Genomic DNA, 25,162 nt, shown 5'->3' with positions numbered 1-25,162 from the left:
GGTACATACCTTCTTGGAAGGTTTCTGCTTCCTCCTACGTGCGTCCCACTTGCATATACATGCGAGCATCCAATCCACCACAACGGTCACGACCACAGACCGTCTCGATCGACCTGTGCTTACAATCAGGGGGCTGAGAACCTCGGGCCTGGGTGAAGGTGCTCATCTTCGGACCATGGGACAACGCACCACGTCACTTCGCTAAGACACACACACACACACACATTCACAATTCAAACACCCAGACAGACACGTTGGGAATCATCAACATCGTGATCACTTCTAGGAGGAAGCTCTAATGTACTAAAGGACATGGCGAGAAGTTTTGATGCGCAAAAACACCGTCCATTCCCCACTGTGCCCCATAACAAACCGCCCGAGTGCTCCAGTTCATCGATGCATTGCGGTCAGGACCGCGACACGATGACTCGGGTCTGCCAGACGGAGCCGGATCCCGGAAGTGAAGTTTTTTATTTGCTGCAGGAAGAAACCATTTATTTCTTGGCAGCCTTGGCAGCGGACTTGGTGACCTTGGCGGTACCACCGGTGGCCTTCTCGACCTTCTTGATGACACCGACGGCGACGGTCTGACGCATGTCGCGGACGGCGAAACGACCAAGAGGAGGATACTCGGTGAAGGACTCAACGCACATGGGCTTGGACGGAACCATCTTGACGATGGCGGCATCACCCGACTTGATGAACTTGGGGCTGTCCTCAACGGCCTTGCCGGTACGGCGGTCGATCTTCTGGAGGAGCTCGGCGAACTTGCAGGCAATGTGGGCGGTGTGGCAGTCGAGGACGGGGGCGTAGCCAGCGCCGACCTGGCCGGGGTGGTTCAGGACGATGACCTGAGCCTCGAAGGAGGCAGCACCCGAAGGGGGGTCGTTCTTGGAGTCACCGCAGACGTTGCCACGGCGGATATCCTTGACGGAGACGTTCTTGACGTTGAAGCCGACGTTGTCGCCAGGGACACCCTCAGCAAGCTGCTCGTGGTGCATCTCGACGGACTTGACTTCAGTGGTGACGTTCGAGGGGGCGAAGGTGACAACCATGCCGGGCTTGAGGACACCAGTCTCGATACGGCCGACGGGGACAGTGCCGATACCGCCAATCTTGTACACGTCCTGGAGGGGCAGGCGGAGGGGCTTGTCGGTGGGGCGCTTGGGGGGCTCGATCGAGTCGATGGCCTCAAGGAGGGTCTTGCCGGTGAGCTTGCCGGCCTTGGTCTCACGCTCCCAGCCCTTGTACCAGGGAGCGTTGGTGGTGGGCTCGAGCATGTTGTCGCCGTGGAAGCCCGAGATGGGGACGAAGGCAACGGCCTTGGGGTTGTAGCCGACCTTCTTGATGAAGTTGGAGGTCTCCTTGATGATTTCCTCGTAGCGGTCCTGGGACCACTTGGTGGTGTCCATCTTGTTGATGGCGACGATGAGGTTCTTCACACCCAGGGTGTAGGCGAGCAGAGCGTGCTCACGGGTCTGGCCATCCTTGGAGATACCAGCCTCGAACTCACCAGTGCCGGAGGCAATGATGAGAATGGCGCAGTCGGCCTGCGAGGTACCCGTGATCATGTTCTTGATGAAGTCACGATGGCCGGGGGCATCTGAGCGAAGGGGGGTCCACGTCAGCAAGGTGCCCAGCAAAGAGAGCCACGGCAGGAATGCAACATACCGATGACGGTGACATGGTACTTGGGAGTCTCGAACTTCCAGAGGGCGATATCGATGGTGATACCACGCTCACGCTCGGCCTTGAGCTTGTCAAGAACCCAGGCGTACTTGAAGGAACCCTTGCCGAGCTCAGCGGCTTCCTATTTCGTCCTGTCAGCCCTGTCCCTTGGCGCTGCATCTCGGCGGGAGAGGGGGGAGGCGCGGATCGCGGGGTCAAGTTTCGGATGGCGGGGTGAAGTGGGTCCGTGCATGCGAAAAGAGAAAAATTTCCCTTATCGCAGTTTGTGTGCCCCTCCGCCCGCTTTGATAAGGGAGGGGCAGCCACAAAGCGAGAAACCCAAAATGACGGGCCAAAGCGAAGAGGGGAAAAACAGAACCGAAGGGAAATGGTTGCTGATGATGCCATGGAATGGTGGCAGGGAAAAAAGACGGAAAGCGAAGAAACTGACCTTCTCGAACTTCTCGATGGTACGCTTGTCGATACCACCGCACTTGTAGATGAGGTGGCCGGTCTGCCATTCTCCGTTAGTATCCGTTGCGAGCTTGAATGGGGCGGATAAGAAGAGCTTACCGTCGTCGACTTGCCAGAGTCGACGTGGCCGATGACGACCACGTTGAGGTGGAGCTTGTCCTCCTTGCTGTCGACGATGTCAGCATCTCGCGGGGTCGATGGATGGCGGCGGGCGCAGGATGGACGGAGCGCGCGGCCCCGGGGCACGAAGAGGACGACTTACCCCATTTTGACGGTGTTGTGTTCTTAAGAACGAAAACTGGCGACTTGCGCTGAGTGATGAAGGCTGCAAGACAAGGTTAGAAGAGATGCTCGCAATCCGACGACGAACCGATGAGCCAAGAGGGATGGGAACGCACTCTGAAGTGGCAGGAGATTGCTTGAATCTGGTATGCCGACGAGGAAGGGAAGAGGGAAAGCAGAACAAAATTTTGAGGAGGGGTTGAAGGTTTTATGGGTGGTGGGAGGGGCAACGAACGGACGGAAAGTGTGGGGCACAAATGGTTGCAGCGCAAAACTTCATAAAAGTGGGGCATGCCCTGGAATCTGACCAATGGATTGCGTTTTGCCGCCAACGCAGCCCCGCGTTCAGGCTTCGCGGCCTCAACTCCAGAATGGACACACTGCAAATCTAGACACAAACTTTGATGCACAATAGCAAGCCCTGGATCCAATGGAACATGCTGCGAGGAACACAGAATGACGAAATTTGAACGTATTCGTTGTCGGAACGTATAAAGAGAAAAAAAACATCAAACCACGGGGCGCAGAAGCGGATGTCCATCCCTTGAAGCTCTCCGTGGATGGTGGTGATCAAGAGCGCCGAGCTGCCCCCTCACTGTCCATTTTTGAAACCGCCCCTCTTTTCTGCCGTTGCCTCCCAGGCAACCGATGGATGCCGACCACACCCAAGACTCTTTCCCACACTGTCTTGCCAATTTCCTTGACCGTTCGGTTTTTTTTGGCTGGTTTTCGTTCGTCCCGGGACTCTAATCTTCGGGTTTGCCGCCGCACCCTTGCGGTCCGCGTGTCATGCCGATGAGCAAGTGGAACTTTGTTGCAAGATACGGGCGCAATCATCCCCCCCCCCCCCCCCCTCCACCAACAGGAGCGGGTTAGGCATTGGATTTTCGGCCCAACCTCGACGGTGCAGCAGCGCTGCATGGAGGAGCGATAGCTTTGACCGGCGTGAGTCAGTCAGCGTCGAACACAAAGAAGCTCCTCCCAAGGACTCGACGCCGCGTTGTGCCACTCAAGAGCTCGGCTGCCCACCCTCCATTCCACACCAAGCAACAAATCATGTTCTCTCTCGGCAGCTTACCACAGTAGATAGAGAGGCTTCGACGCAGACGTTCTGCAAGCCATTTACTGTGTGGTGTTTTTTTTTTTCCCTTCAGAGGTGAGAGAGCTCACCGCAGGGTTCCTTGTTTACGTCAAGCTGTGTGTGGCGAAATGATCCACCATGCTTGCCCAGTTCGTTGTGGCAACGGGAGCTTCATTGTTCGGGGCCGCCGACCCACCGTTCGCTTCGTTCCGGCGGCGACACGCCAACGTGATATCACATGGAGCATCATGGACTTTGGTCGCACAGCACGTTGGTGGCAGCAGCGCAGCGAAGGTTCTTGACGGCCGTCTCTTGATGTTGCACACCACATGGGGACAGAACGCGTACAAACCAGTCTACCTCGGGCCTTGGAGCCCGCGTCCAAAATTTACCGCATGTCCCCGCCTCAGGGGGCTCCCTATCTGCGGCCGCCCTCGACCCAAACCCACCGTTGGCCGTCCTCGAAACGTACCGTCTCGTCAAATTGTTGACCGCCACCAACGCAAGTCCATGGGGTGGGGATGCTACGTGCTAGTGTGTAGAAGTAGTGGTGGTGCGAACCGCCAAGCCCTGTGGATGGCGACATGATGAAGTTGGCCCCGAAGCTCTGGAACCGCGCCCGAGGTGCTTCCCCCACCTCATCCCAACAGAATACTATACTGCGCCTAGGGGGGCCACGCCGGCGGCTCCGTTCCGGCGACGCACGTTTTTCGTCACCAGCGACTTTCCGAGACAAGTTACTAACTACCGGGGTCCGCTGGCGAAATGTGTATGCAACAATCACCGGTGAACGCTCGCCTGACGTCTATCTTACGTTGAGCCTTGGGAGCCTCCGCAGGCCCAGAGAGATGCTCCGCGGTGATTTGCCCCCTCCATTCCACACCGCGGACTAACGCTCCATGGAAGCTCCTCGGCGCGTCTGGAGGCAACCACCTGACGCCACAAGCGACGTACCACCGCAGAGAACGTTCTCATCCGCGGTTCTCTCCAGAGAGTCCTCAAGGTGCCTGCGATGAGTGGAACCCAGGAGGAGCCGCTGCTGGGCCGGGACGGCAGGCATGTGGGCTCATGTCTGGGGTGATGATGACCGGGGATCATCGTCTGGCCGTCCAACGTTGGCGGCCATGGCAACGGCCACATGCTGCGCTGGCCGCAAGAAAACAGTACGGGGAACCCTGATCTCTCATTCCTATGTCTAGACAGGCAGACAAGGCTGCAGGTTTGTCTCTAGCTTATCTAGGGTTGTCTGGATACGCGAAATCCCGCACAAAAAATAAAGAAACTCCAGAATTACACAAGAGACTCCTAACGCACGCGCTTCCCGGATCCCCGCAGACCCATGCGAGCAGTTCAAGCAGAGAGCTGGCGAATCTCGTCCTGGGTGAACCCAAACAGGTGAAGCAGGTCCAGCAAGGTGTCGCCGTTGAGCCGCGCGCTCGCCTCCATCTGCACCCGAGGCTTCGCGTTCCACGCGACGCCCAAGCCGGCGGCGTCCATCATGAGCAGGTCGTTGGCGCCGTCGCCGACGGCGACCACCTGCTCCAGGGCGATGCCCTCCTTCTCGGCGATCTCGATCAGCAGCTCGCGCTTGCGCTCCTTGCCGACGATGCGGCCCTTGACCTCGCCGGTAAGGCGGCCCGTCGCCTCGTCGACGACCACCTCGTTTGCGTGGGCGTAGTCGATGCCCAGCTCGCCCGCCAGCCAGCTGGTCAGGGGCAGGAAGCCGCCCGACAGCACGGCCGTCTTGACGCCCAGCCGCTTGAGCGCGCGGAGGAGCGGCCGCACGCCGTTGGTCACGTCCAGGACGGGCCGCAGCTCGTGGAAGATGGTGGCCGGCAGGCCCGTTAGCAGCTTGACGCGCTCGCGAAAGGCCGAGTCGAACTCGAGCTCGCCGAGCATGGCGCGGTGGGTGATGTCGGCGACCCGGGCGGCGAGATCCGGAGGGTCCTTGATCGTGGCGGCCAGCAGGTCGATCACCTCCTGGGTGATGAGGGTGCTGTCCATGTCGAAGACCACGAGGCGCGGGTGCCGCCGCCAGAGGGTGTCGACCCGCAGGGCGACGTCGACGTTCCACTCGCGCTCGAACCGGTAGATGAGCTCGTGCTTGCGCAGGTCGGCCAGGGACAGGTAGTCCAGGGCCGGAGCGGGAGAGAGCGTCAGCTCGACCACCAGAGGGTGGTGGTCCTGGTTCTCGTCCAGCTTGAGGCAGCGGTGGGCCGAGGTGAGGTCGGCCGAGCCGGGCGGCAGCGGGAACGTGGACATGAGGTGGAGGAAGGCGGCGATGCACATGGGCGACACGTACGAGCCGTAGAGGTGATCCAGAGGCTCGGGCTCGGCCGCGGGCGGCTCCAGCGGGTACGTCTCGAGGCTGCTGCTCGGGGCCATGGTGGGCGGGATTTCGGGGTCGTTGCCGCGGAGCGAAGGCGACCTGCTCCGCTGAGGAGAGGGGATCTTGCCGGGGGACGGGATCGCATTCGAGAGGCGGGGCGACGTCGACTTGTAGAAGATGGTGGCGACGAGCCTGTCGATGCGCTCTCCCGGGCGAGGCGTGCAGTTGGGATGCGACAGGTCGTGGCTGACGCCGCTCTCGACCACCTTGGGGGGGTTGTCGGGCGAGGGAACGCCCTTGAAGGGGGATGCGACATGCGGAGAGCCCGGGGTCGGCTTGATGTCCTCGACGACGGTGTCGATGCCGTAGTGGTTCTCGGGCCTCTGCGACGGCGGGCGGTACTGCTGATGCTCTCGTAGGAACGAGCTGCTCCTCATGATGGGCGTCATTGTCGGCCGGGCCTGCCGGGGAGAGGTGCCCGTTTCGTCGGCCATGGCTGTCCCTGCTTGGCGGGCCTCGTCGGTGCTAGAGGCTGAGGAGATAGGCACGCCTCCGTCGTGGTTGGACATCTTGCACCGGCTTTCTTGTACCAGACGTCCGGGGCAGACGACGTAATTTTGCGACCCCGCGAACTCGGCGATGTCGAAGAACAGGCAGAGGAACCCCACCTTCCGAGTTCGGTGGGGGGGGGGGGGGGGTGAAACAGAAGACACGGGACAATCCCACTCACCAAAAGTTCTTGGCGCTGGATTCGCGCTTGACAAGGGAACCTCACAAACTCGGAAGCTTTCCCCAAAAAAAAAAAAAAAGAAAAAAAAAAAACCGAACGGTTGCTTGTTGTCGGCTCATTATTACATGTAACTACTACTGGTATACAAGCAGAGCCCACGAACTTCATCAAGACCATCCCATCCCCTCCACCGGACCAAGCACTGGAGCCTTGGAGGTCGGTCTTTTGATTGCCGTAGGTCCCGTCGCCGTTCGGTAGCGAGGCGAAGGTAAGACGGGCACGTCAAACTTTTTGATGTCCATGCGAACATGGCCCATTGGCCCCCTCCTCCTCTTCTGAGGAGGCGTTTCGGAGCAGCCAAAGACGTTACGCTATTTGCTCTCTCTCTCTCTCTCTCTCTCTCTCTCTCTCCCTCTCGCCAGGCTGCGATGGAAGCAGTCGGGTTTGTCATCTTCAGGCTTCCCTTTGCATCCAGCTTTTCATGAAAGGCCAAACCTTTTGGATGCGAACGCTGGTGTTTCGGAAGGCTGAAGCGCCACTCCGTGGCCCGGCAGCCCGGCACCCCAGGTCCAACGGGACATCTCATCATTTCGTCGGTCCATTTCGACAATGGCACGGCTTGGATGCATCGATGACAGGGCACAGCGCAGCTTGAATCAAAACCCCGCTGCCAATGAGACCAAAGAACAGTTCCTTTGGCGCAGAGGATCGTATGGCGGCCCTCGCACTCCACGCTCCTCGTGCGGTGGCTTTATACCCTGAACGTTGGCCGCTGGCGACAACCAGCCCAGCACGTGGTCTCAGCCCCGCGTCGCACAGAGGAGGGCGCACGCAATCCCATGCCTCCATGGCATCGCGAACAGTGACATCATGGCAGCCCTACGCAGGTGTCTGCTCGGGGACTCCCGACTTTGCCGCGGGGAAAGGGGGGGACATCGAGATCGAGAAGTCGATGACGTGCATGCCGCTTTACCATCTTGTCCCGAAAACGCCCTGAACGCCCTCCTACCCGGCGGCGGGAAGGTTTCGGCAGAGCACGTCTCCCCAGAGACGCTGGCGGGGAAGCCCCCAAGATTGGCGGCTGTCAATCTGGACGTTGGCTTTGCAACGGGGCTTGCCGTGAAAAGGGTTCGCAGATGGCAGGGCGGCGGGACCGACCCCCACAATCCCCAGGGGCAAGTGACCAATGGCAGAACTTCCAGATGTCGTGATCGGCTTGGTGAAAAACACCACGCCCGCCAGAGAAAGCCTCGAAACAAATGCGTCCTTTACCTCCACAGCGCCTGCTGTCAAGCCCGTGAAACCGGGTTTCGGGCCCGGGGCCCAATACTAGTTGATCGTGGCCTCGCAGTCTTGCCAGTGTATCCGAAAATCATTAGGAACCAAGGAAATTAGTAATTGTCGAGGCGGAGCTGGTGGAGGGAAGCTTGACCCTTCTGTTCCCCGACCAGCAGCTCCTTTTTCAGTGCCCTAGCCCCCGAGCCGAGTCGATTCCGGAGACGGTGGCGTTTGACATTTGCAAAGACATCCCGCCGGAGTCCCTCCCGTGCTGCTTTAATACCACCCACCCACCCCCCCCTCGTCCACCTCATACACTAACCCACGTTTTCTTGACACATCCCCCGTTGCAAAACCAAACATCTTCCCCCCGCCTCTTAACAGAGCTCCTCCTCCCCATTGTTCTTGCTCCCTTCTCCTCCTCCTCCTTCTCCTCCTCCTCCCCCCTCTGGAGAACATAAACCTCAGCACCCAGCTCCACCATCTCGGAGTGCTCGTCAACCTCTCGCCGGTCTGAGCCAGCTGCGTTTCGAACCACCACCCCCCCTGCTTTTAAGCCGCCTTCAACATGGCTTCCAACGACACACGCATGGAGACGGGTTCCCAGTCGTCGTCTGGCGACCACGGGTCTGTCGATTCGGGCTTCGTCTCGCCGAGCTCGTCCACGGTCGACCTTCCCCGGATCTCCCTCACGCGGGCGCACCTCAAGCACCTCAACAAGCAGCTCGAGGCCCTGGACCCCATGGACGTCCTCCGCTTCTGCCGCGTCTTCTTCCCGCAGCTGTACCAATCGACGGCGTTCGGGCTGACGGGCCTCGTCACGGTCGACATGCTCTCCAAGATCGACGCCGAGACCCCGCAGCTGCCGCCGGTCGAGCTCATCTTCCTCGACACCCTGTATCACTTCCAGGAGACGTACGACCTGGTCGAGCGGGTCAAGGCCCGCTACAACGTCAAGGTGCACGTCTTCAAGCCCGCCGACGTGGAGACGACGCAGCAGTTTGAGCAGCTGTACGGCGAGAAGCTCTGGGAGACGTCGTCGGAGCTGTACGACTGGATCGCCAAGGTCGAGCCGCTCGAGCGCGCCTACTCGCAGCTCAAGGTGGGCGCCGTGCTCACGGGCCGGCGCCGGTCGCAGGGCGCCGCCCGCGGCTCCATCGACGTGGTCGAGGTCGACGAGGAGCGCGGCGTCATCAAGATCAACCCGCTCGCCAACTGGACCTTTGCCCAGGTCAAGCAGTACGTCACCGAGAACCAGGTGCCCTACAACGCCCTGCTCGACCAGGGGTACAAGTCGGTCGGCGACTGGCACTCGACGGTGCCCGTCGGCGAGGGCGAGGACGAGCGCGCCGGCCGCTGGAAGGGCCAGGACAAGACCGAGTGCGGCATCCACAACAAGAAGAGCCGCTACGCCCAGTTCCTCGAGCAGATGGCCCGGCAGAAGGGTCAGGAGGTCCCGGCCGCGTAAGCGTCAAGCAGGCGGCGGGGTTGCGTGCTTCCTTGGCGGATCATCGCCGGCGGGATGCTGGGCGCGGAGAGAAGAAGTGGAAAACATCAGCGGGGTGAGGTTATGAGTAATGACGGTCGAGGAAGGAGGACGACACCTACAGGTTTCCTAGTGTATTCTTTTTGGCATACAAAGGCGTTTCGGAGGGGTTTCTGGTGTTTGGGCGATTTTTTGTCTTGGAGGCCCCTGGGAGAGAGGGGTGCTGCTCTGAAGGTATGGCCGACCGTTGGCTTGGGTTCGGCCGTTCGCTATCCAGATAGGGAACAAAAAAAAAAGGATCAAAGGATACCCTCAAGTCGTGCTTTTGATGTGAGTTGCAACGTTGTGTGTCAGGCGATGACAACCGAAGACTCTCTGCCGGTTCCAGCCTGGCGTGGACAGGCTACACTGAACGGCTTGATGCTGTAGAATCCATCGTACGAACAGCTGATGTTCGTTTCAGCATGGCGACGATCGAGAAAAGTAACGGTGACTTGGCGACCTTGGATGCGTTAGCGGTGGGCGGTTTCGTGGTGGTCTTGCTGTCGTTCGAGACCCAAATCTCGTGTGGTTCTTGTTCTTGTCCAAGCCGTTTCATCCATTCAGGGTTAGGGTCGCCCAAGCAACCCCGCTTCGATGGCGGTAGTTACCCCTCCAAACAGCAACCATCGATCGACTTTTGTCCAGCATCACCAGATCACGAACGAACGTTCTGCCTTGCGGTTTTCTGAAGATGGCAAAGCAATCAACACGGCAAGAGAGAAACTCTTGGTAGCTTTTGTTTGCATTCCACAAACGTTTTGATGGATTGCTCTGCCAGCTTGGTGTGCCCCCTGAGACATACGTTTTCCCACGCTCTGCCACAGCCCGAGGACAATGTTCCGCGCCTTCAAGAGGCTGGTCAACCCCAACCCCTGGGCCTCTCTCTTCTTGAGCTCCTATGCCAGACTCATGACCCTAGCCGTGCCGACAGGCTACGTCGTCGAAGCACTTTGCTTGCACCCTTCAACCTTGGCCATGCCCGTTCCGACCCCATCACCCGCATCAACCCCATGGCTGTGAAGCCTGGCAGCCCTTCCTTCGGTCAGTCGACCAAGCTGACGACATCTGCCAAGGCGCCTCACGGGCATACCCCCCGGCCCACGTGTTGTGTGGGTGTTTCTGCCTCTGCTCTCTCGCTGTCAAAGACGTCCCCTTGGGCGTCGCCCCCTTGGACGTCGCCCCCGCAAGGGAGACGCTCGGGAGAATGGAAAAGCAACGCCGGATCCAGGAGCCAAAGTGCGGCGGTGTTCCTCAGTCATTCATGCACACGCCTGCTCCCCCCAACCTTCATCCGCGATTGCCCCTCGGACGGTTCGGCAGAATTAGGAACCAAGCTCTCCATTCGTATCTCGGATCGATACCCGGGCCCGTCGGGCTATTGACGCTCAGCCCACGCCACGGCGTGCGTGTTCTACATCCGAGTCCTTGGCTCCGTGGGTCGCCGTGGCCTTGGACGACAGCTGAGGTGTAGGGGTACCCTTCCGCAGTACGGGCCAGATGGTGCTCGCAAGCCTTGAATCGTCTCGCCTCTTGTTCGTCTTCCCCGGGGAGCATGCTTCACCCTTCGGACACCACGGCAGATCCCTGGTCTTATCCGCTCAATCGCAAGAACCAACGCGCAATGAAGCTTCTGATAGGATCTCTGGCCTTTGGCATATGTACAGGGTGATGCTGGGGGTTCTGCCGATGTGGATGCTTCTCCCGATGACGTATGGATGTATGGCGCCCCGAAGGCATGGTTGTTCTCTTCGCTGCCGCTCGGCTCCGGCACCGACGTAGCGGATCACGTGTTTCCCCTGCTTAACTTGGGTGTTCTGTACCATCTCTGGCTCATAGTTTCAAGCCGGTCGATGTCAATTGTGTTGAACCGGTCAACGCTCGTGCGCTGTAGTCTCCATAGGCCGGGTCTCACAGATGTTGATGGAGGAACGAGGAACGAACTGTTCGACGACGCTCTTCTGACAAGCATGCTCTGTCATAAACTACCGTCAAGCCAGCCCACGCCACACCGGTCTTATACATCACGGTATTCCTATTCTCACAGCATGAGACTCGACGTGGTGACCGTTGTATCTTCAACAATCAGAGAGTTGGGGAATACAAAGGGGGGGCAACGGGTTGATACCACCAAAACACGTGACACTAGCACCCACACCTCTTCTCCATCTCTGTACAACACCAGCCATGAGTTCATCTCTCACTACGTTCCATTTCATCGACTTAGCTAGGTGCTTTTTCATTTTGTTTCTCAAAACAGCGAACCCATACCACAAATCCCATCATCGCCACAACCAACCCACAGGTCAGGTCCAGACCCGGCGAGACGTTCTCATATTCGTGCGAAAAGACCAGACCCACATAGCTCTTCTCTACACTACGGAACCACACGAACACCACAGAGATAGTTACATACCATCAAGAGCGGAGATAGCTGTCTCATCCCGCCAAAGAACCCCCTCCCCCCCCCCCCCCAAAAAAAAAAAAAAAACGTGAAGAGAAAACAAAAGAAGGAAGAAAGAAAGAAAGAAAGAAAAAGACAAGATGGGAAAACCGCACCCGCTCCCCACCCCCGGACGGGCCTTTACTCTTAAAAAGCAAAAGATCCTCGCCGACCTGGCCCGGCCCGAGGGAGAGTACGTCGACGCCTCGCCCAAGGGCTCCGTCGACGCGGGCCTGCGGGAGCTTATCGACCGCCTCAACGCCCGCGAGGGGCTCGTCACCACGAGCAGCTGCGCGGGGAGGGTGAGCGTGTACCTTGAGGGTCCCAGGGGGGGCAGCGGCGGCGGCGGAGGAGGAGAAGGAGGAGAAGGAGGAGGAAGAGGGGCCTCCGTGGCGACCGCGTCTGCGGAGGAAAGGGAAAAGAGCGGCCCGGCGACGACGGCGAGCGCGGCGGGCGGGAAGGGAGGCGGGGAGTGGCTGTTTGTCTCGCACGATCCGGTGGGGGAGGTGGTAGAGGGTCTCGAGGGGTACGAGCGGCTCTTGCTCGGGCGGTGGGAGCCGCGGCCAGGAGGAGGAGGAAGGGAAGAAACGGTCGGGTATCCTGCTCTGAACGACTCGTCGAGGCTCATACATTTCAAGTTTGAGCCGATGGTGGGTTTTTTTCTTTTTCTTTTTTTTTTTTTTTTTTTAGGGGGGGTCTCCACCTCCCTCATCCATCTCTTGGGCCCGGAGCTCGTTCGTGTCAAGGTGATGATGGATCGGCTGACTGTGTGCAACGCGGGCATAGATTCTCCACGTCTTGACCGCTTCTGTGGAACACGCCCAGCTGGTCATCCAAGCAGGCATGGAGGCTGGATTTCGCGAGACGGGCGCGGTGAGCCTGACGGGCCGTCAGAGCCACGACGAGGCGACGCCCATGGTCGCCGTGCGGTCCATGGGGCTCTCGTTGGAGTCGCTGATCGCGGCCGAGACGGACGGGGCCCGCCGGTTGTTGGTGCCGCCGCAGCATCTCCAAACCCTGGTGCAGATCGCCAACGAGCGCTTCGCGGAGAACCAAAAGCGCATTGCCCGCTTCGATGCGGCGCTTGAGGCCGCCTTCAAGGCCGCCGAGAAGCGGCGGGATCGGGAAGACTCGCTGGAGAGGAGGGAGCGCAAGCGCCAGGAGGGTCTCCGGCGGCGCGAGCAGCTCGAGCTCGAGCGGGCTCGGGCGGCGACCGACAGGGAGCTCCGCGAAGATCTGGCCGAGGAGGCCATCATCGATTTTGTGCTACACGAGCAGCGCGTCGTATAAAGCCAAAAAAGCCGAGAGCAGAGCCCTCATCGCCTCGTACACGTCTATAACAGCCAGTAGAAACCCAATGCCCTAGTCTTTTCCGGGCCAACGGCCCATGTCGAATACACGCTCACGTCCGTGGTGGTTATACAGCGCGCCACGGGTCCGCCGCCGCCGCCCATGGACAGACCAAAGTCCAGACCCTTAGCAACCAACCCTCTTCCTTGTTTTTCAACCCTACCCACACCATCCTCCTCCCCCTCCTCCTCCTCGTCTCTCCCCACCGCTCTTGCCATCCTCTAGCTCACGACCTTGTCGACCCACCCCTTCTCCAACCTCCGGACCTCCTCCTTGAAGGCCTCCACCTCGCGCCAGCAGTTGAGCGGGCGCCGGTCGTTCTCGCGCAGGCACCTCGTCACCTCGTTGCGCGCGCGCTCCAGGCCGTCGGGCAGCGGGCGCACCTGGCGCCGCTCCTCGAGCCTGGCCCGCAGGCCGTCGATCGCCTTGGACACCTCGTGCCGGGTGGGACCCGTCAGCTGCTGCTGCTGCTGCTGGCGGGCGCCGTCGTCCTGCGGCTGGTCCTCGTCGGCGGCGGCGGGCAGCTCCGAGAGCTTCTTCTGGGCCTCGCGCAGCCCCTCGGCTTCTTGGGCGCGCAGGCGCTTCAGCTCGGCGGCGACGCGCTCTTGGATGTGGAGCTCGAGGGCTTGGAGGCGGGACACGTCGGTCTGGTGTCGTCGGAGGGAGGGTACGGTTAGCTACGATGCCCGGTTCGATGCGGGGGGGAGGTTGGTGCTGCTTAGGCGTGGCGAACCTCATGGCTACCCTCGATGGACTCGACGAGATGCTGCGACACTCCCGTGGGCGGCGCTGACCTGGACCGAGAAACAGGGTGGGTTAGCTTGGAGAGCTGTCTTTTTTTCTCTCTCTCTCGCTCTTTGGAGTCTCTTTCTCCCCAGTGCAAGCTTTGAGAGGCGGGATTTCCACGCACGCCTTCCACACATGCGGCGCCGAATCGGGCTTGGAGGCGCTCGAACCCATGGCTGGATAGATGACGAAGGGCAGATGGGTCAATTGGCGCTTCGCAGCTGCAGGGCTGGGCGTGGTTTCGGTCGGCGTCGTCTCTGCCGTGAGGGTCGTCGGTCGTCTTTTGTCGATAGCAAGGCAGGTGATTGGGATGCTTGGCGTTCGTCAGGTTTGTCCGGATCTTGCCGGCAGACACAGTGCGTGGCTGGACAAGAATTCGCACGGTCTTATCAACCATGCAACAACAGCACAGCACCATTGCAACATGATAAACACATCTCTTTCGAGGGGCTTGGTCCGCCTGCCCGTTGGCTTGCAATGATGGGGATGCAAGGGATGGCATTCTGGACATGGACAGGGCAACCATATCACGCTTCGCCCGTCTACTGCGTATTCCCTTTTTCCCACGTCCTCAGTTGAATCCCAGCCTCCCGCTTCTTCCCGCACGGCCGGGGGAGCTCACAGTGCGCAATGCCCATCTCGCACAGGCCCGGTCCCGAATCGGGCAGCGACCTGCGATGGGTTTCCCAACCCGGAACCATGGTTGAGCATACAAAGGGAAGAAGAATGATGCGCATGTACCGGTTAGTCACTATAGCAGTAAACTACTACTTTGTAGCACCCTTTGGAAGCACGGCATGGCTAGGGTGGCGGGACGTGGACGCGACCTCGGATCGTGCAACCCAAGGATTGCAACGCAGCCCGGATCTGCAGAGCACATTGTCAAGGACCGAGACATCGACACAACCTGCGAGGTCCCTTTCCACCAAGACCGCATCAAGCCACGTCAAAGGGATCGACGGCGGGTTGAAGCTTGGCGTCATCGCCGGCAACGGCTCGATGGGCTCAACAATCATGAGGGCTGCCCCTCTCATTTCGTTCCGCACCATCGCTTCAACCCGGAGAATTAGCGACGGTTTCCCTATTCGTACATGGCCAGGACGGGCGGGCGCGCCAGGGCGACGACGGCGACGGGGACAAGGTCCCGAGAGATTGGCCCTCCGCCCAGGACCGGAACGAGCTCCATGAAGAAGAGCTTCCTCCACCCGGAGATGATGTGATTGTTGTTGATGATGATGATGATGATGATGATGCTTTTACGGGGAAGGGCGGTTTTCGCAGGGGTGTCGTGTCTTCTTCATGGAGGGAAATGGAGGGCGGCCAAGCCGATCGACGCTTCACACCAAACACATCCTCCTCTCTCCGTTGGGCAGAGATCGCCGGCTTGTTTCCAGAAGCCCCCTTGCGGACGCACCTGGGCGCGGCCGCAGAGCCTCAAGCAAATCCTCGCCCTCTCTCGCTCCCTCGGATTCGCTGGCCGCAACCACGGCACAGAGGCCGTCCGTCCTGCAGCATGGCATGATGACGAACCGGGTGGAGGTGAGCTTGGCCAGGATGGTCGAGACATCGTCGGAGTCACGACCCGATCCTTCCGTGCTCGTTCATGCTCGGGCTCGTGGCATCCGCAGCGCCGTCCGTTCCGTTCCCAACACGGCGGTCTATGCGCATACACGGTAATATATGCACATCGACCTTCGGCAGGGAGGCTTGGCTGACGACGACAAGAAGCCCGATCGAGATGTGAGAAGCCACCCCAAGAGGCAATGCAAGCTGCCGAGGAACTTTTTGAAAAGCAAGGCGACCAAAGATGCACGATGGCGTGGTCGCATTTGGCTGGACGTCAACAAGGTGGGAGATCTGAGATGGTGGTGGAGCATGATCTTCCGGGCCGCTCGTCCAGGGGGTGACGACATGTATAGTACAACAGTACGCAGTACATCATGGTCGGCATGGTTGCACGGTCGCATGGCCCCCCTCCCCTCCTCCCAGCCTTGAAATCTCTCTTCGGCTTCCGCTGCGACGGTGCTTCCTTTTGGGGTGTGGTCAAGGCGTTTTCGCCACGCGAGCCTGCAGGTGGCCTCCGCCGTCACCGCCCTCACGGGGTCCAGCTCGGTCCCAGGGGGAGGCAAACAGGGAGAAAAAGCGACGGCGGGGGTTGAGAGAGGGGACAAGGGGGGGCTAAGGAACGCCCCACGAAACGCACGGCCAATCAGCGTCGGTATCCCGCTCCGCTGCATGGGCATCTGAAATCCACCGCCAACCTCCCCGAGCGGCTTTCACCCTATGATTTCGCGTTCTCGTCCGTCTTGCCCGTCAGCGCGGCCTGCACGGTGCCTGCGTGGTCGGCTTCCAGCCCTCGGTGTCCCTGAGTCGGATCCAGCGTGGAACATGCCGTGGCCGGGCCAAGGAGAGCGGCTTGATAGGGCCCTGCCAGGGCCGCCGTGGTTCGTCGTGCGTTCGCGGAGCCGTGGGCCTGCGCCCGAGTCCCTCCCGTCAGGTCGGTTGGACCTCGATGCGCCTAGGAAAGCCATGTTCCGCCCCAGGCGACCCGATCATCGTACGTTGCGCCCCGAGTCAGGGGGGGGGGTGACGGGGGCAGAACGGTGAATGGCTTTGCTTCGGCCGGGCCGTGGGTGTTGATGGAACCTTGGACGTGGTTGTCTCTTATAAGCCGTCGGTGGCTTCGGGCATGGAGGCGCAGTGCTGATGGGTTTCTTCCTCCCAGGCCTCCCTCGACGTAGCCACCTTCTTCCTCCTCTTCCTCTTCCTCCCTTCCCGGGTTCGCAGGACAGCCATATACCCGAGGCCCCGTTGGTGTGGTCTCGTTCTCTTCTTGACTGCATACGAGTGCATCTGTACATCTGGTTCGACACGCGCTGTGCGGTTGTGTCACTCATCCATTCCCTTCCCTCTGACCTGGTCTGCAGCATTCCCAGCCAGCCAGCCAGCCAGCCAGCCAGCCAGTCTCTCTCCCTCCTCTCTGTCTCTCTTACACGCAACCCAATACATCGACTCAGCATTGGGTTGGCCACGGCAAGCTCACCGGTGTTGTGACTTGACCCTCACTCTTTTGAACGTGAGCCTGCGTGCGACGGCATCCCGTCATCATCCCCCTTCCTTCAACATATATACAGAACAGCTTTCTGGAAAAGCCACTTTCTCTCTCTGTCTCTGCGTGTGTGAGCGTGGCTGGACGAGCTCTGTCGACCGACAACGACAACGACTACGACGACGGCACAACAACAACAACAACAACAACAACAACAACAAGAGACCTTTGGTCCGATCCCCACACAAGCACTTACAAAGGCCCCGCCATTTGCGCCGACGGCGTCGACCTCTTCATTCGCCGCTTTGTTCGACCTCTTACCGACTCCTGGGAGTTTGTTGATTGGTTCGACCCCGAAGTGCTCGGCTTCACTGCGATACAATCCTCAAGACCCTCGTCTGTTGTGGCTATTGTCAGACTTACAATGGGAACGTCTGGCCTTCAATAACACAATCCCTTGGAGCTACCGATTCGAGCCCGCCTATACAACACATTAAATCCCCCAACAGGACCTTCTTGCCAACGATAGCAAGAAGAGGGGGACATCGTTTTTTCTTCGACAACCTTTTCGAAACCCGCGGTTTCGCTTGAGACTTTTGACTTGAACACCGCTCCTCCTCCTTGGCTCTACCATCCACCATGGTCCCACGAGCCCCCGGCGAGCCGACGCTCGTCCTCACGGCCACCTCGGCGTCCTCACAGATCCAAGATGCGGCGGCATCAACGGCCTTGGCCGCCCACACGACGGCGCCCACCCCGAGCTCCACCATCTCGCCCTACAACACGGGCCTCAACGGCGTGAACCAGCCCGTCAACATGCTCTTCACCGACATCCTCTGGTGGACCCTGGGGTTCATGGGCTTCGTCATGCTGCTGGTCAGGATAGGCAGCCTGGCGTGGGCGAAGCTGCGGCTCGTGGCGGCCATGTCGCAGCCGGGCCACAAGCAGGAGTACTGGAAGGTGAGCCAGTGGCACCGGATGCCGGGCCTCAAGACGGGGCTCATCTACGCCCCGCTGTGGAAGAAGCGGCACAACCGCGAGATCCGCCTCTCGAGCGCCGTCAACATGGGCACGCTGCCGTCGAGGCTTCACGCCCTGATCCTCTTCGTCTACCTGGCGAGCAACGTCGCCTACATGTTCGTGCTCGACTGGAACAACGAGAACAAGTACGCCCTCTGCGCCGAGGTCCGCGGCCGCTCGGGCACGCTGTCGGTCGTCAACATGGTGCCGCTCATCATCTTTGCCGGCCGCAACAACCCGCTCATCGGCCTGCTCAACGTGAGCTTCGACACGTACAACCTCCTGCACCGCTGGATCGGGCGCATGTCGGTGGCCGAGGTCGTCGTCCACTTCGCCGCCTGGGCCGTCGTCCAGGTCGCCGACAACGGGTGGGCCGGCGTGCGGCATAGGATCCTGCACGAGCCCTTCATCGCGTCCGGCACCGTCGGCGTCGCCGCCATGGCGCTCCTCCTGGTCCTCGCCCTGTCGCCCGTGCGCCACGCCTTTTACGAGACCTTTCTCAACGGCCACATCCTCCTGGCCCTCGTCGCCTTCGTCTGCACCTACGTCCACTGCGTCACCGCCAGCGTGCACGGCGGCCTGCCCCAGATCCCCTGGGTCCTGGCCATCCTGGCCCTGTGGTTCGCCGACCGCGCCGCGCGCATGCTCCGCCTCGCCTACGCCAACTGGTCCGGCCGCGGCTTCACCGAGGCCGTCGTCGAGCCCATGCCGGGCGAGGCCGTGCGCGTCACCATGCACCTCCCGCGCTTCGTCAACGTCAAGCCGGGCCAGCACGCCTACCTCCGCTTCGCCGGCGCCAACTTTTGGGAGAGCCACCCCTTCTCCATCGCCTGGTACCAGCACCGCTACCGCCACGACGACCGCCCCGGCCTCCTGCCCGTCGCCGAGAAGGACCGGTTCTCCCCGCTCTCGCCCTCGTCCTCGTCCTCGTCCTCGGCGTCGTCCTCGGCGTCCTTGGCCGGCGACGGCCCGGCGCCCGCCGCCGCGCCGTCGGGACCACCGTCTCCTTCATCATCGGCGCGCACACGGGCATGACGCGCAAGCTCTACGACAAGGCCGCGGCGGCGGCCCGGCGCAACCACGGGCGGGCGCTCACCATGCGGGCCGCCTTCGAGGGCCCCTACGCCGGCCACCACAGCATGGACAGCTACGGCCACTGCGTGCTCGTGGCGGGCGCGACGGGCATCACGCACCAGATCAGCTACCTGCGCCACCTCATCGAGGGGTACAACGCCGGCACGGTGGCGACGCGGCGCGTGACGCTCGTCTGGATCGTGCGCGACTACGCCGTCCTCGAGTGGGCCCGCCCCTGGATGGACCAGATCCTGCGCCTGCCCAACCGCAAGGACATCCTGCAGATCCGCCTCTTCGTGACGCGGCCCAAGGCCGTCAGCCAGGTCGTCTCCAACTCCACCACCGTCCAGATGTTCCCCGGCCGGCCCAACATCCCCATGCTCCTCGCCAAGGAGGTCGCCGACCAGATGGGCGCCATGTGCGTGTCCGTGTGCGGGCCCGGCGCTCTCGCCGACGACGTCCGCGACGCCGTGAGGCAGGTGCAGGCGCACAATACCGTCGTGGACTTTGTGGAGGAGAGCTTTACGTGGTGATGGGGGTGGCGCAGTGTCTGCTCGTAAGGATCGATGGGGACGGAGAGAGAGAGAAAAAAAAAAGGGAAGGGTGTTGGGTTAATTGTATTGTATATTGCTTTGAGACGCCAGGGAAAGAGGAGAGAGGGGGTTGGGGGGTCCGGGTTGGATATATCTGGCCTCGTGTGCATGGCGTTTGGCTTTCTTCTTCTTCTTCTTCTTCTCATTCTTCTTTCACCACGGCATCTCCGTCGACAGAGAGTGTCCCGGAGTGCATTGATACCCATTTTCTTGTTCTATTCTTCAATGACATGCATTTCACTCCCCCCCCTTTGTTTTGACCCTGTGCTCTCCATAGACCGCGTAATCGGTGGGAAATTCCCAAGGGCCTCTTTTCGTCGTCGTCGTCGTCGTCGTCGTCGTCCCTCTCCGTCTTGCAAGCGGCGTAAACAGGCCGTCCGGTCCTCTCACTGCAAACGCTTCTTCTTCGCCGCGCACCCAAGAAACCCCCACCCAACAGAAACGGAGAAACACGTGGCGGGTACGACAACGACGACGAACGACGACGACAACGGCGACGACGATGATGATGATGATGCAATGCTGCTCAACCAAGAACGCCCAGCGGGTACGCGGCCGGAACGTTGCCAGCGTCCGGCTTCAGGTCCGGAACCGCAGCGTACCCCCGCGGCTCGACCGCGCGGTTCGCAAACGGCGGCATGCGCCTCGCGGGCGCCACGTCCCTCGCGACGCGCTGGGCCATCGCCAGCAGCCGGTCCTCGCTCCACGGCCGCCCGAGGATCTCCATGCCGATGGGCACCCCGGCCGGCGCGTCGGCCGACGGCGGGGAGTACCCGGCGGGCACGCACACGACGGGATGCCCCGTCAGGGCGGCGAGGATGCCGTTCCGGCCCGCCTGCGAGGGCGCGCCGAGCCGGACGACGAGGTTCCTCTGCTCCGGGTAGACGAGGGCGTCGAGGCGGTGCCGAGCGAACGTGGACTCGAGGGCGCGGGTGAGGTTTTGGATGCCCGACAGGGCCTCGCGGTAGGCCGGGTCGGCCGTCGAGGACCGCGACGCGCGGCGGACGAGCTCGTACTGCGCGGGGATCACGAGGAACCGGCCGCTCTCGTACAGGCTGCGGAAGCTGGTGGGACGGGGCCGGCGGGGGCTGCGGCGGGGTTGCGGCGGGGTCGCGGCGGGGGTCGCGGCGGCCAGGTAGGCGTCGAGCATCTCGCGGAGCTCAAACCGCTGGACGTCCAGCTTGGCGATGGCGAGCGGGTCGTAGGCGGGATCGGTGATGTCGACGAGCTCGACGCCGGCCGCGACCAGCTTGGACTCGACGCGCGCCATGACCTCGTTGACGGGCGTGGTCTCGGGCGAGGCGGTGGCGTTGAAGAAGCCGCGAAGCACGCCCCAGCGCAGGCCCTCGAGGCCGCCGCCGCGCGGAGGCGGACGGTAGTCCCTCTTGCGCGCATCCGGCGGGCAGGCGCTCGTCGCGTTGTCGCGGGGATCCAAGCCGGCGCCCGCGGCCATGACGGCCAAGACGACGGCCACGTCCTGGGTCGTGCGCGCCATGGCGCCGACGGCGTCCTGCGTGAAGCTCACGGGCATGACGCCCGCCCGGGAGATCAGGCCGCGCGTCGGGCGGAAGCTGACCAGGGCGTTGGCGCTGGCCGGGCTGCGGAGCGAGTTCATCGTGTCGGTGCCCGTGGCGAAGACGGCCAGGTTGGCGGCGACGGCGGCGCCGCTGCCCCCGCTGCTGCCCCCCGGCGTGCGGGTCACGTCGTACGGGTTGAGCGTCTGCCCGCCCAGCGAGCTGACCGTGAGGCCTTCCAGGGCCAGTTCGTGCAGGTTGGTCTTGCCGAGGAGCACGGCGCCCGCGTCGATCAACGCCTGGACCGTCGGGGCGTGGCTCGCGGGGACGTGGTGGGCCAGGGCCCGAGAGCCGCCCGTGGTGCTCAAGCCCGCCACGTCGAAGTTGTCCTTGACCAAGAAGGGGACGCAGAAGAGGGGGCCCGTCGCGTTCCCGGCCGCGATCCTGTCGTCCAAGGCGTCGGCGGCCGAGAGGGCGTCGGGGTTCAGGGACGTCACGGCGTTGATGAGAGGATTGATGTCTTCGATGCGGGCGAGAAAAGACGAGACGATGGCTCGGCACGTCACGCTGCGGGTGAAGAGGGCATCATGCAGGCTTTCGATGGTGGCTTCTCGGACGTCAAAGGCGAAGTCGAAGCCGAGGGCACTCGCCGCCAGCCCTTGGAAGAGGAGGGCTGCGGTCCAGGCCAGACCGGGAGGAGACCTCGTCTTCCCGGAACGCATTTTCAGGGAGATGCAGGGAGCGAAGATGGTTGGTATGCGGCATAGACCCGATCAACCATGGTCGCTTGCAGGGCCATCGAGGATGCTTGCTTGCTTTACATGTCTCGTTTCCCAACCAATCTTGCAAGTCCGATAGGAGAACTTCGGCGCTTGGAGGCACCTCGTCGGGGTCAACAGCCAAGCCAGCAGCGTGGAGCTGGTTCCATTCACACCTGAGCCATGCTGGTATATCCCGGACCGAGGCAGAAGAGGGGATCGGGTAAGCTCACGCTAGTTGTAGCGAAGGGGTGTCGTTGAGACGGGAGGATGAAAGACGGAAGAAGCCGGATGCAACAAGGCCGGACCCTCTTTTTTAGTGCTACAGTGTGATAATAACTCCAAGACTAACTAACGGGTATCTAATAACGGTAGTTATGCGGTAAAACAACCATCCGACGAGGCCGGCACGGACCATATCAGAACGGGATAATTGGATAATTGCATTTCCAAACTTTTGTTCTCCATGCCTCCAAACCCAAGAGGCTGGCTTTGCTGGCTGGCTGGCCGGCTTGTCCACATCCTTTTTGTTGTTGTTGTTGTTGATCAGCTCTCTTGGGAGAAAAAGGTCGTTATACCAGAAAGAATTAGGAAATCTAAATCGATATACCGAACGAGCGGTGCCAAAGAAGAAGAAAAAAAAAAAGGTGTCATGTTGTCATGTCATAGCATGGTCTTGTGTCCCAGCCCCCCGGCTTCAACGCTTCATCAGGAGCACAAGCTCGTTCATGACCGACTCCAAATGCTGCAGGCCCTGCGGGTCATCCGCCGCCGACACGGACACCGCCTTCGGCGGCCGACCCCATGCCGCTTCTTGGTGCTGCTGGTCCTGCTCCTCTCTCAGGGTGTCCAGCGCCGGGTACCCGACGATGGTGGTCCTCCTCGCGCTGGCGCTCCGCGGCGACGCCTCGTGCCGCGACTGCTGCCGGCTGCTCAGCAAGGCCGCCGCCAGGAGCAGGCTCCGCTCGGAGACCTGCGCTCCCGCCCACGTGTGACGCCGGGCCGGGTCGTGCTCCCGAAGAGCAGAGCCGCGGGGATGGGCGCGCACGCTGCGCCCGCCGTCGCTGCTCAGCGCCCCGCCGGACGCGCGCCTCGAGCTGCGACCGCTCTCGCTGCGGCCATCGCTCCCGCTCCGGCTCTCGCCGGCGGCGCTCGGGACCACGGGCCCGGGCGCCGTCGGCGGCCGGTTCTTGACAAACTCGTCAAGCACCGCCGGCGTGACGCGGCGCAGGTCCCGCGTCGTGTGCTTGATCAGCTCCACGAGCTCCACCGAACCCAGAACGTTGGAGCCCTCGTTGAGCCTCTCGAAGCAGTCGGTGAGGATCCGGAGGCTGAGGAGGAGCAGGGGAATGTCGGGCTCATCGCTGCCGTCGTCCGACTCGTCCGAGTCTTGGTCCCAGTCTTCGCCGTCGGAGCCCGGCAGGGAGCGCGGGAGAGAGTCGTAGCTCCTTCGTCGCAACGGAAGCTTGGTGGGCGAGATGACCTTGTGCCGTTGGGTCGACACAAGATAGACGCTGGCCTCGGGCGTGCTGGAGCAGCTGAAGGGCTTGAGCTCGGCGCCTGCTCTTGACGTCGTCATGTCGAGCGTCCTGGCCCTTCGTCGGCGCATCGGCCGCCTGTTGGAGAGCGCCGCTCCCGGCGAGGGGCGCCCTGCCTGGCCCGTCTTGGATGCCAGGAAGGACTTGAGCGACCTGCCCCGAGTGGGCGTGCCTGGCTGGTGGGCCGGCTGGTTCCAGGGATTCCAGGGCAGCGTTGGAGACTCGACATAGGCTGGCGGGTCGGGAGCCTGATCGACCGACGTCTGCGTCGTCTGCGTGGTGCCCTCGTAGAAGGTGGCCGAGAAGTTGGACGCGAGGGAGCTGCCGCTGGCCAGGCTTTCGGATGACCCGGCCGAGTGGCGCCGGACGGAATGCGTCTTGGGCGTGCGGCTCGCGTCGGCCGTGTAGAAGCTGGCCGTATCTGAGGCGTGGGACCCGGAGACGCGGTTCAGCTTGGCAGGCTCTACATCGACGGTGGCTGCGTCGGACGAGATGGCCTCGGAGCTGGCCGTGTTGGCGCTTTCCGACCTTGTGAGGTGGCTGCGAGGAGAGTCGCTCCGGTCCGCCGACGGCTCGCCAAAGGTGCACCCCGAGCGGGTGGCGAAGCCTCGAAGCCCGGTATGGATAGGCGAGGCGGCCCCCGCGGACGCATCGTTGGATGCCGACGCTTGACAAGACGGGGCTGGCAGCTCAGGGGAGGAGGCAGGAGGGCTCGGCTGGGGCGGGCCGACCAAGGCGGGCGCCGGGCTCAGAGGAGGCTGCTCGTGGTTCCCTGCAGGGCCTTGCTCCCTTTCCAGGGTCCCTAGAAGCGACGACGGCGCATGGCTGTCCCTCGATTCCGGCGTGTCGTGGGCCTCGGCGGCGCGCCGTTTGGCGTCCTTGGCCTTTCCTCCCTCGTCCGGCCTGGGTCCCGGCGCATCCACAAGCGCAGGCTCAAACGGGATGGAGATGGCGATGTGGCGGTAGCCGCCAATGGTTGTTCCCACCACGACCGAGTCGGGAAGCCTGATGGGCCGCTGATGCTGCTTCGGCGGCAGATACTGCTTCGCGGGCGCTTTGCGCTTTGGTTTTTTCCGAAAGGGCCAAAGCCGCCTCAGCCTGTCGTGCTTCTGCTTGGACATGATCTGGACGGTGTCCCGGAGGGCCATGGAGTTTCCTGCCGGCGGAGGTATGTTTTGGAAGAAGTCAATCAGCTCCAGGACGATATCCATCTCCTCCGAAGCGCTCTTCCACGATGCCCGGTTTCGGTGCTGGTGGTTGCCCAGCTTGGAAGAGCCGGCAGGTCGAGGAACAAAGTTTGCGCCCTTGACCATCGGATGCCGAGAGGGCCCGACCCTCGGAGGTCTCGTGGCCGTCGCCATGGCCGGGGATGCGTGCTGCCCCGCGTTTCTGGCGTCACCGTGGCAAGATGATTCTTTGGGGTGTCGCTCACGAGCGCTCTTGACACCGCATGCCGATGCTCCTTGGTTCTCCAAGACGAGGCTCGACGGTAGAAAATGGTTGTGAGACCATGAGGGCTATGGGAACCCATCGGATGCGGTTAATATTACTCGATGCGTTTGGGAGATCAGCGTCCTCAATTCCCCTCTGGGAACTCATGATCGAAACGCTGAAAAATTGCGAGGTAAGATTCAAATCACTCGTCGCGGTTGAACGAGTCAGAGTAGGTG

The 25,162-nt window shown here is 61.6% G+C and overlaps 9 protein-coding genes across 9 annotated transcripts; 4 read left to right on the top strand and 5 right to left on the bottom strand.

Moving 5' to 3' along the window:
- Window positions 1-494: 494 nt before the first annotated feature.
- On the bottom strand, window positions 495-2,409 carry VTJ83DRAFT_1638 (translation elongation factor EF-1 alpha; the record flags this gene model as incomplete). Its single annotated transcript, XM_071007819.1, has 5 exons — window positions 495-1,603; window positions 1,672-1,810; window positions 2,120-2,182; window positions 2,242-2,308; window positions 2,405-2,409. 5 exons carry the CDS (start codon window positions 2,407-2,409, stop codon window positions 495-497), a joined length of 1,383 nt encoding a protein of 460 aa, XP_070868178.1.
- A 2,446-nt stretch (window positions 2,410-4,855) lies between these two features.
- Window positions 4,856-6,403, bottom strand: VTJ83DRAFT_1637 (uncharacterized protein; the record flags this gene model as incomplete). The annotated part of the gene is made up of 1 exon (XM_071007818.1): window positions 4,856-6,403. One exon carries the CDS (start codon window positions 6,401-6,403, stop codon window positions 4,856-4,858), a length of 1,548 nt encoding a protein of 515 aa, XP_070868177.1.
- Window positions 6,404-8,410: 2,007 nt separating this feature from the next.
- Window positions 8,411-9,310, top strand: VTJ83DRAFT_1636 (uncharacterized protein; the record flags this gene model as incomplete). Its single annotated transcript, XM_071007817.1, has 1 exon — window positions 8,411-9,310. One exon carries the CDS (start codon window positions 8,411-8,413, stop codon window positions 9,308-9,310), a length of 900 nt encoding a protein of 299 aa, XP_070868176.1.
- An 821-nt stretch (window positions 9,311-10,131) lies between these two features.
- On the top strand, window positions 10,132-10,752 carry VTJ83DRAFT_1635 (uncharacterized protein; the record flags this gene model as incomplete). Its single annotated transcript, XM_071007816.1, has 1 exon — window positions 10,132-10,752. One exon carries the CDS (start codon window positions 10,132-10,134, stop codon window positions 10,750-10,752), a length of 621 nt encoding a protein of 206 aa, XP_070868175.1.
- A 1,159-nt stretch (window positions 10,753-11,911) lies between these two features.
- VTJ83DRAFT_1634 (uncharacterized protein) lies at window positions 11,912-13,100 on the top strand (the record flags this gene model as incomplete). The annotated part of the gene is made up of 2 exons (XM_071007815.1): window positions 11,912-12,460; window positions 12,597-13,100. 2 exons carry the CDS (start codon window positions 11,912-11,914, stop codon window positions 13,098-13,100), a joined length of 1,053 nt encoding a protein of 350 aa, XP_070868174.1.
- Window positions 13,101-13,381: 281 nt separating this feature from the next.
- On the bottom strand, window positions 13,382-14,120 carry VTJ83DRAFT_1633 (uncharacterized protein; the record flags this gene model as incomplete). The annotated part of the gene is made up of 3 exons (XM_071007814.1): window positions 13,382-13,807; window positions 13,894-13,954; window positions 14,071-14,120. 3 exons carry the CDS (start codon window positions 14,118-14,120, stop codon window positions 13,382-13,384), a joined length of 537 nt encoding a protein of 178 aa, XP_070868173.1.
- A 3,514-nt stretch (window positions 14,121-17,634) lies between these two features.
- VTJ83DRAFT_1632 (uncharacterized protein) lies at window positions 17,635-19,622 on the top strand (the record flags this gene model as incomplete). The annotated part of the gene is made up of 2 exons (XM_071007813.1): window positions 17,635-19,016; window positions 19,163-19,622. The coding sequence occupies 2 exons, from the start codon at window positions 17,635-17,637 to the stop codon at window positions 19,620-19,622; spliced, it is 1,842 nt and encodes a 613-aa protein (XP_070868172.1).
- A 586-nt stretch (window positions 19,623-20,208) lies between these two features.
- VTJ83DRAFT_1631 (uncharacterized protein) lies at window positions 20,209-21,918 on the bottom strand (the record flags this gene model as incomplete). The annotated part of the gene is made up of 1 exon (XM_071007812.1): window positions 20,209-21,918. The coding sequence occupies one exon, from the start codon at window positions 21,916-21,918 to the stop codon at window positions 20,209-20,211; it is 1,710 nt and encodes a 569-aa protein (XP_070868171.1).
- A 733-nt stretch (window positions 21,919-22,651) lies between these two features.
- VTJ83DRAFT_1630 (uncharacterized protein) lies at window positions 22,652-24,853 on the bottom strand (the record flags this gene model as incomplete). Its single annotated transcript, XM_071007811.1, has 1 exon — window positions 22,652-24,853. One exon carries the CDS (start codon window positions 24,851-24,853, stop codon window positions 22,652-22,654), a length of 2,202 nt encoding a protein of 733 aa, XP_070868170.1.
- Window positions 24,854-25,162: the final 309 nt, after the last annotated feature.

This window comes from Remersonia thermophila, chromosome 2, assembly GCF_042764415.1.
Source record: "Remersonia thermophila strain ATCC 22073 chromosome 2, whole genome shotgun sequence".
Classification (NCBI taxonomy): domain Eukaryota; kingdom Fungi; phylum Ascomycota; class Sordariomycetes; order Sordariales; family Chaetomiaceae; genus Remersonia; species Remersonia thermophila.
This window is presented reverse-complemented; position numbering and strand designations above follow the sequence as displayed.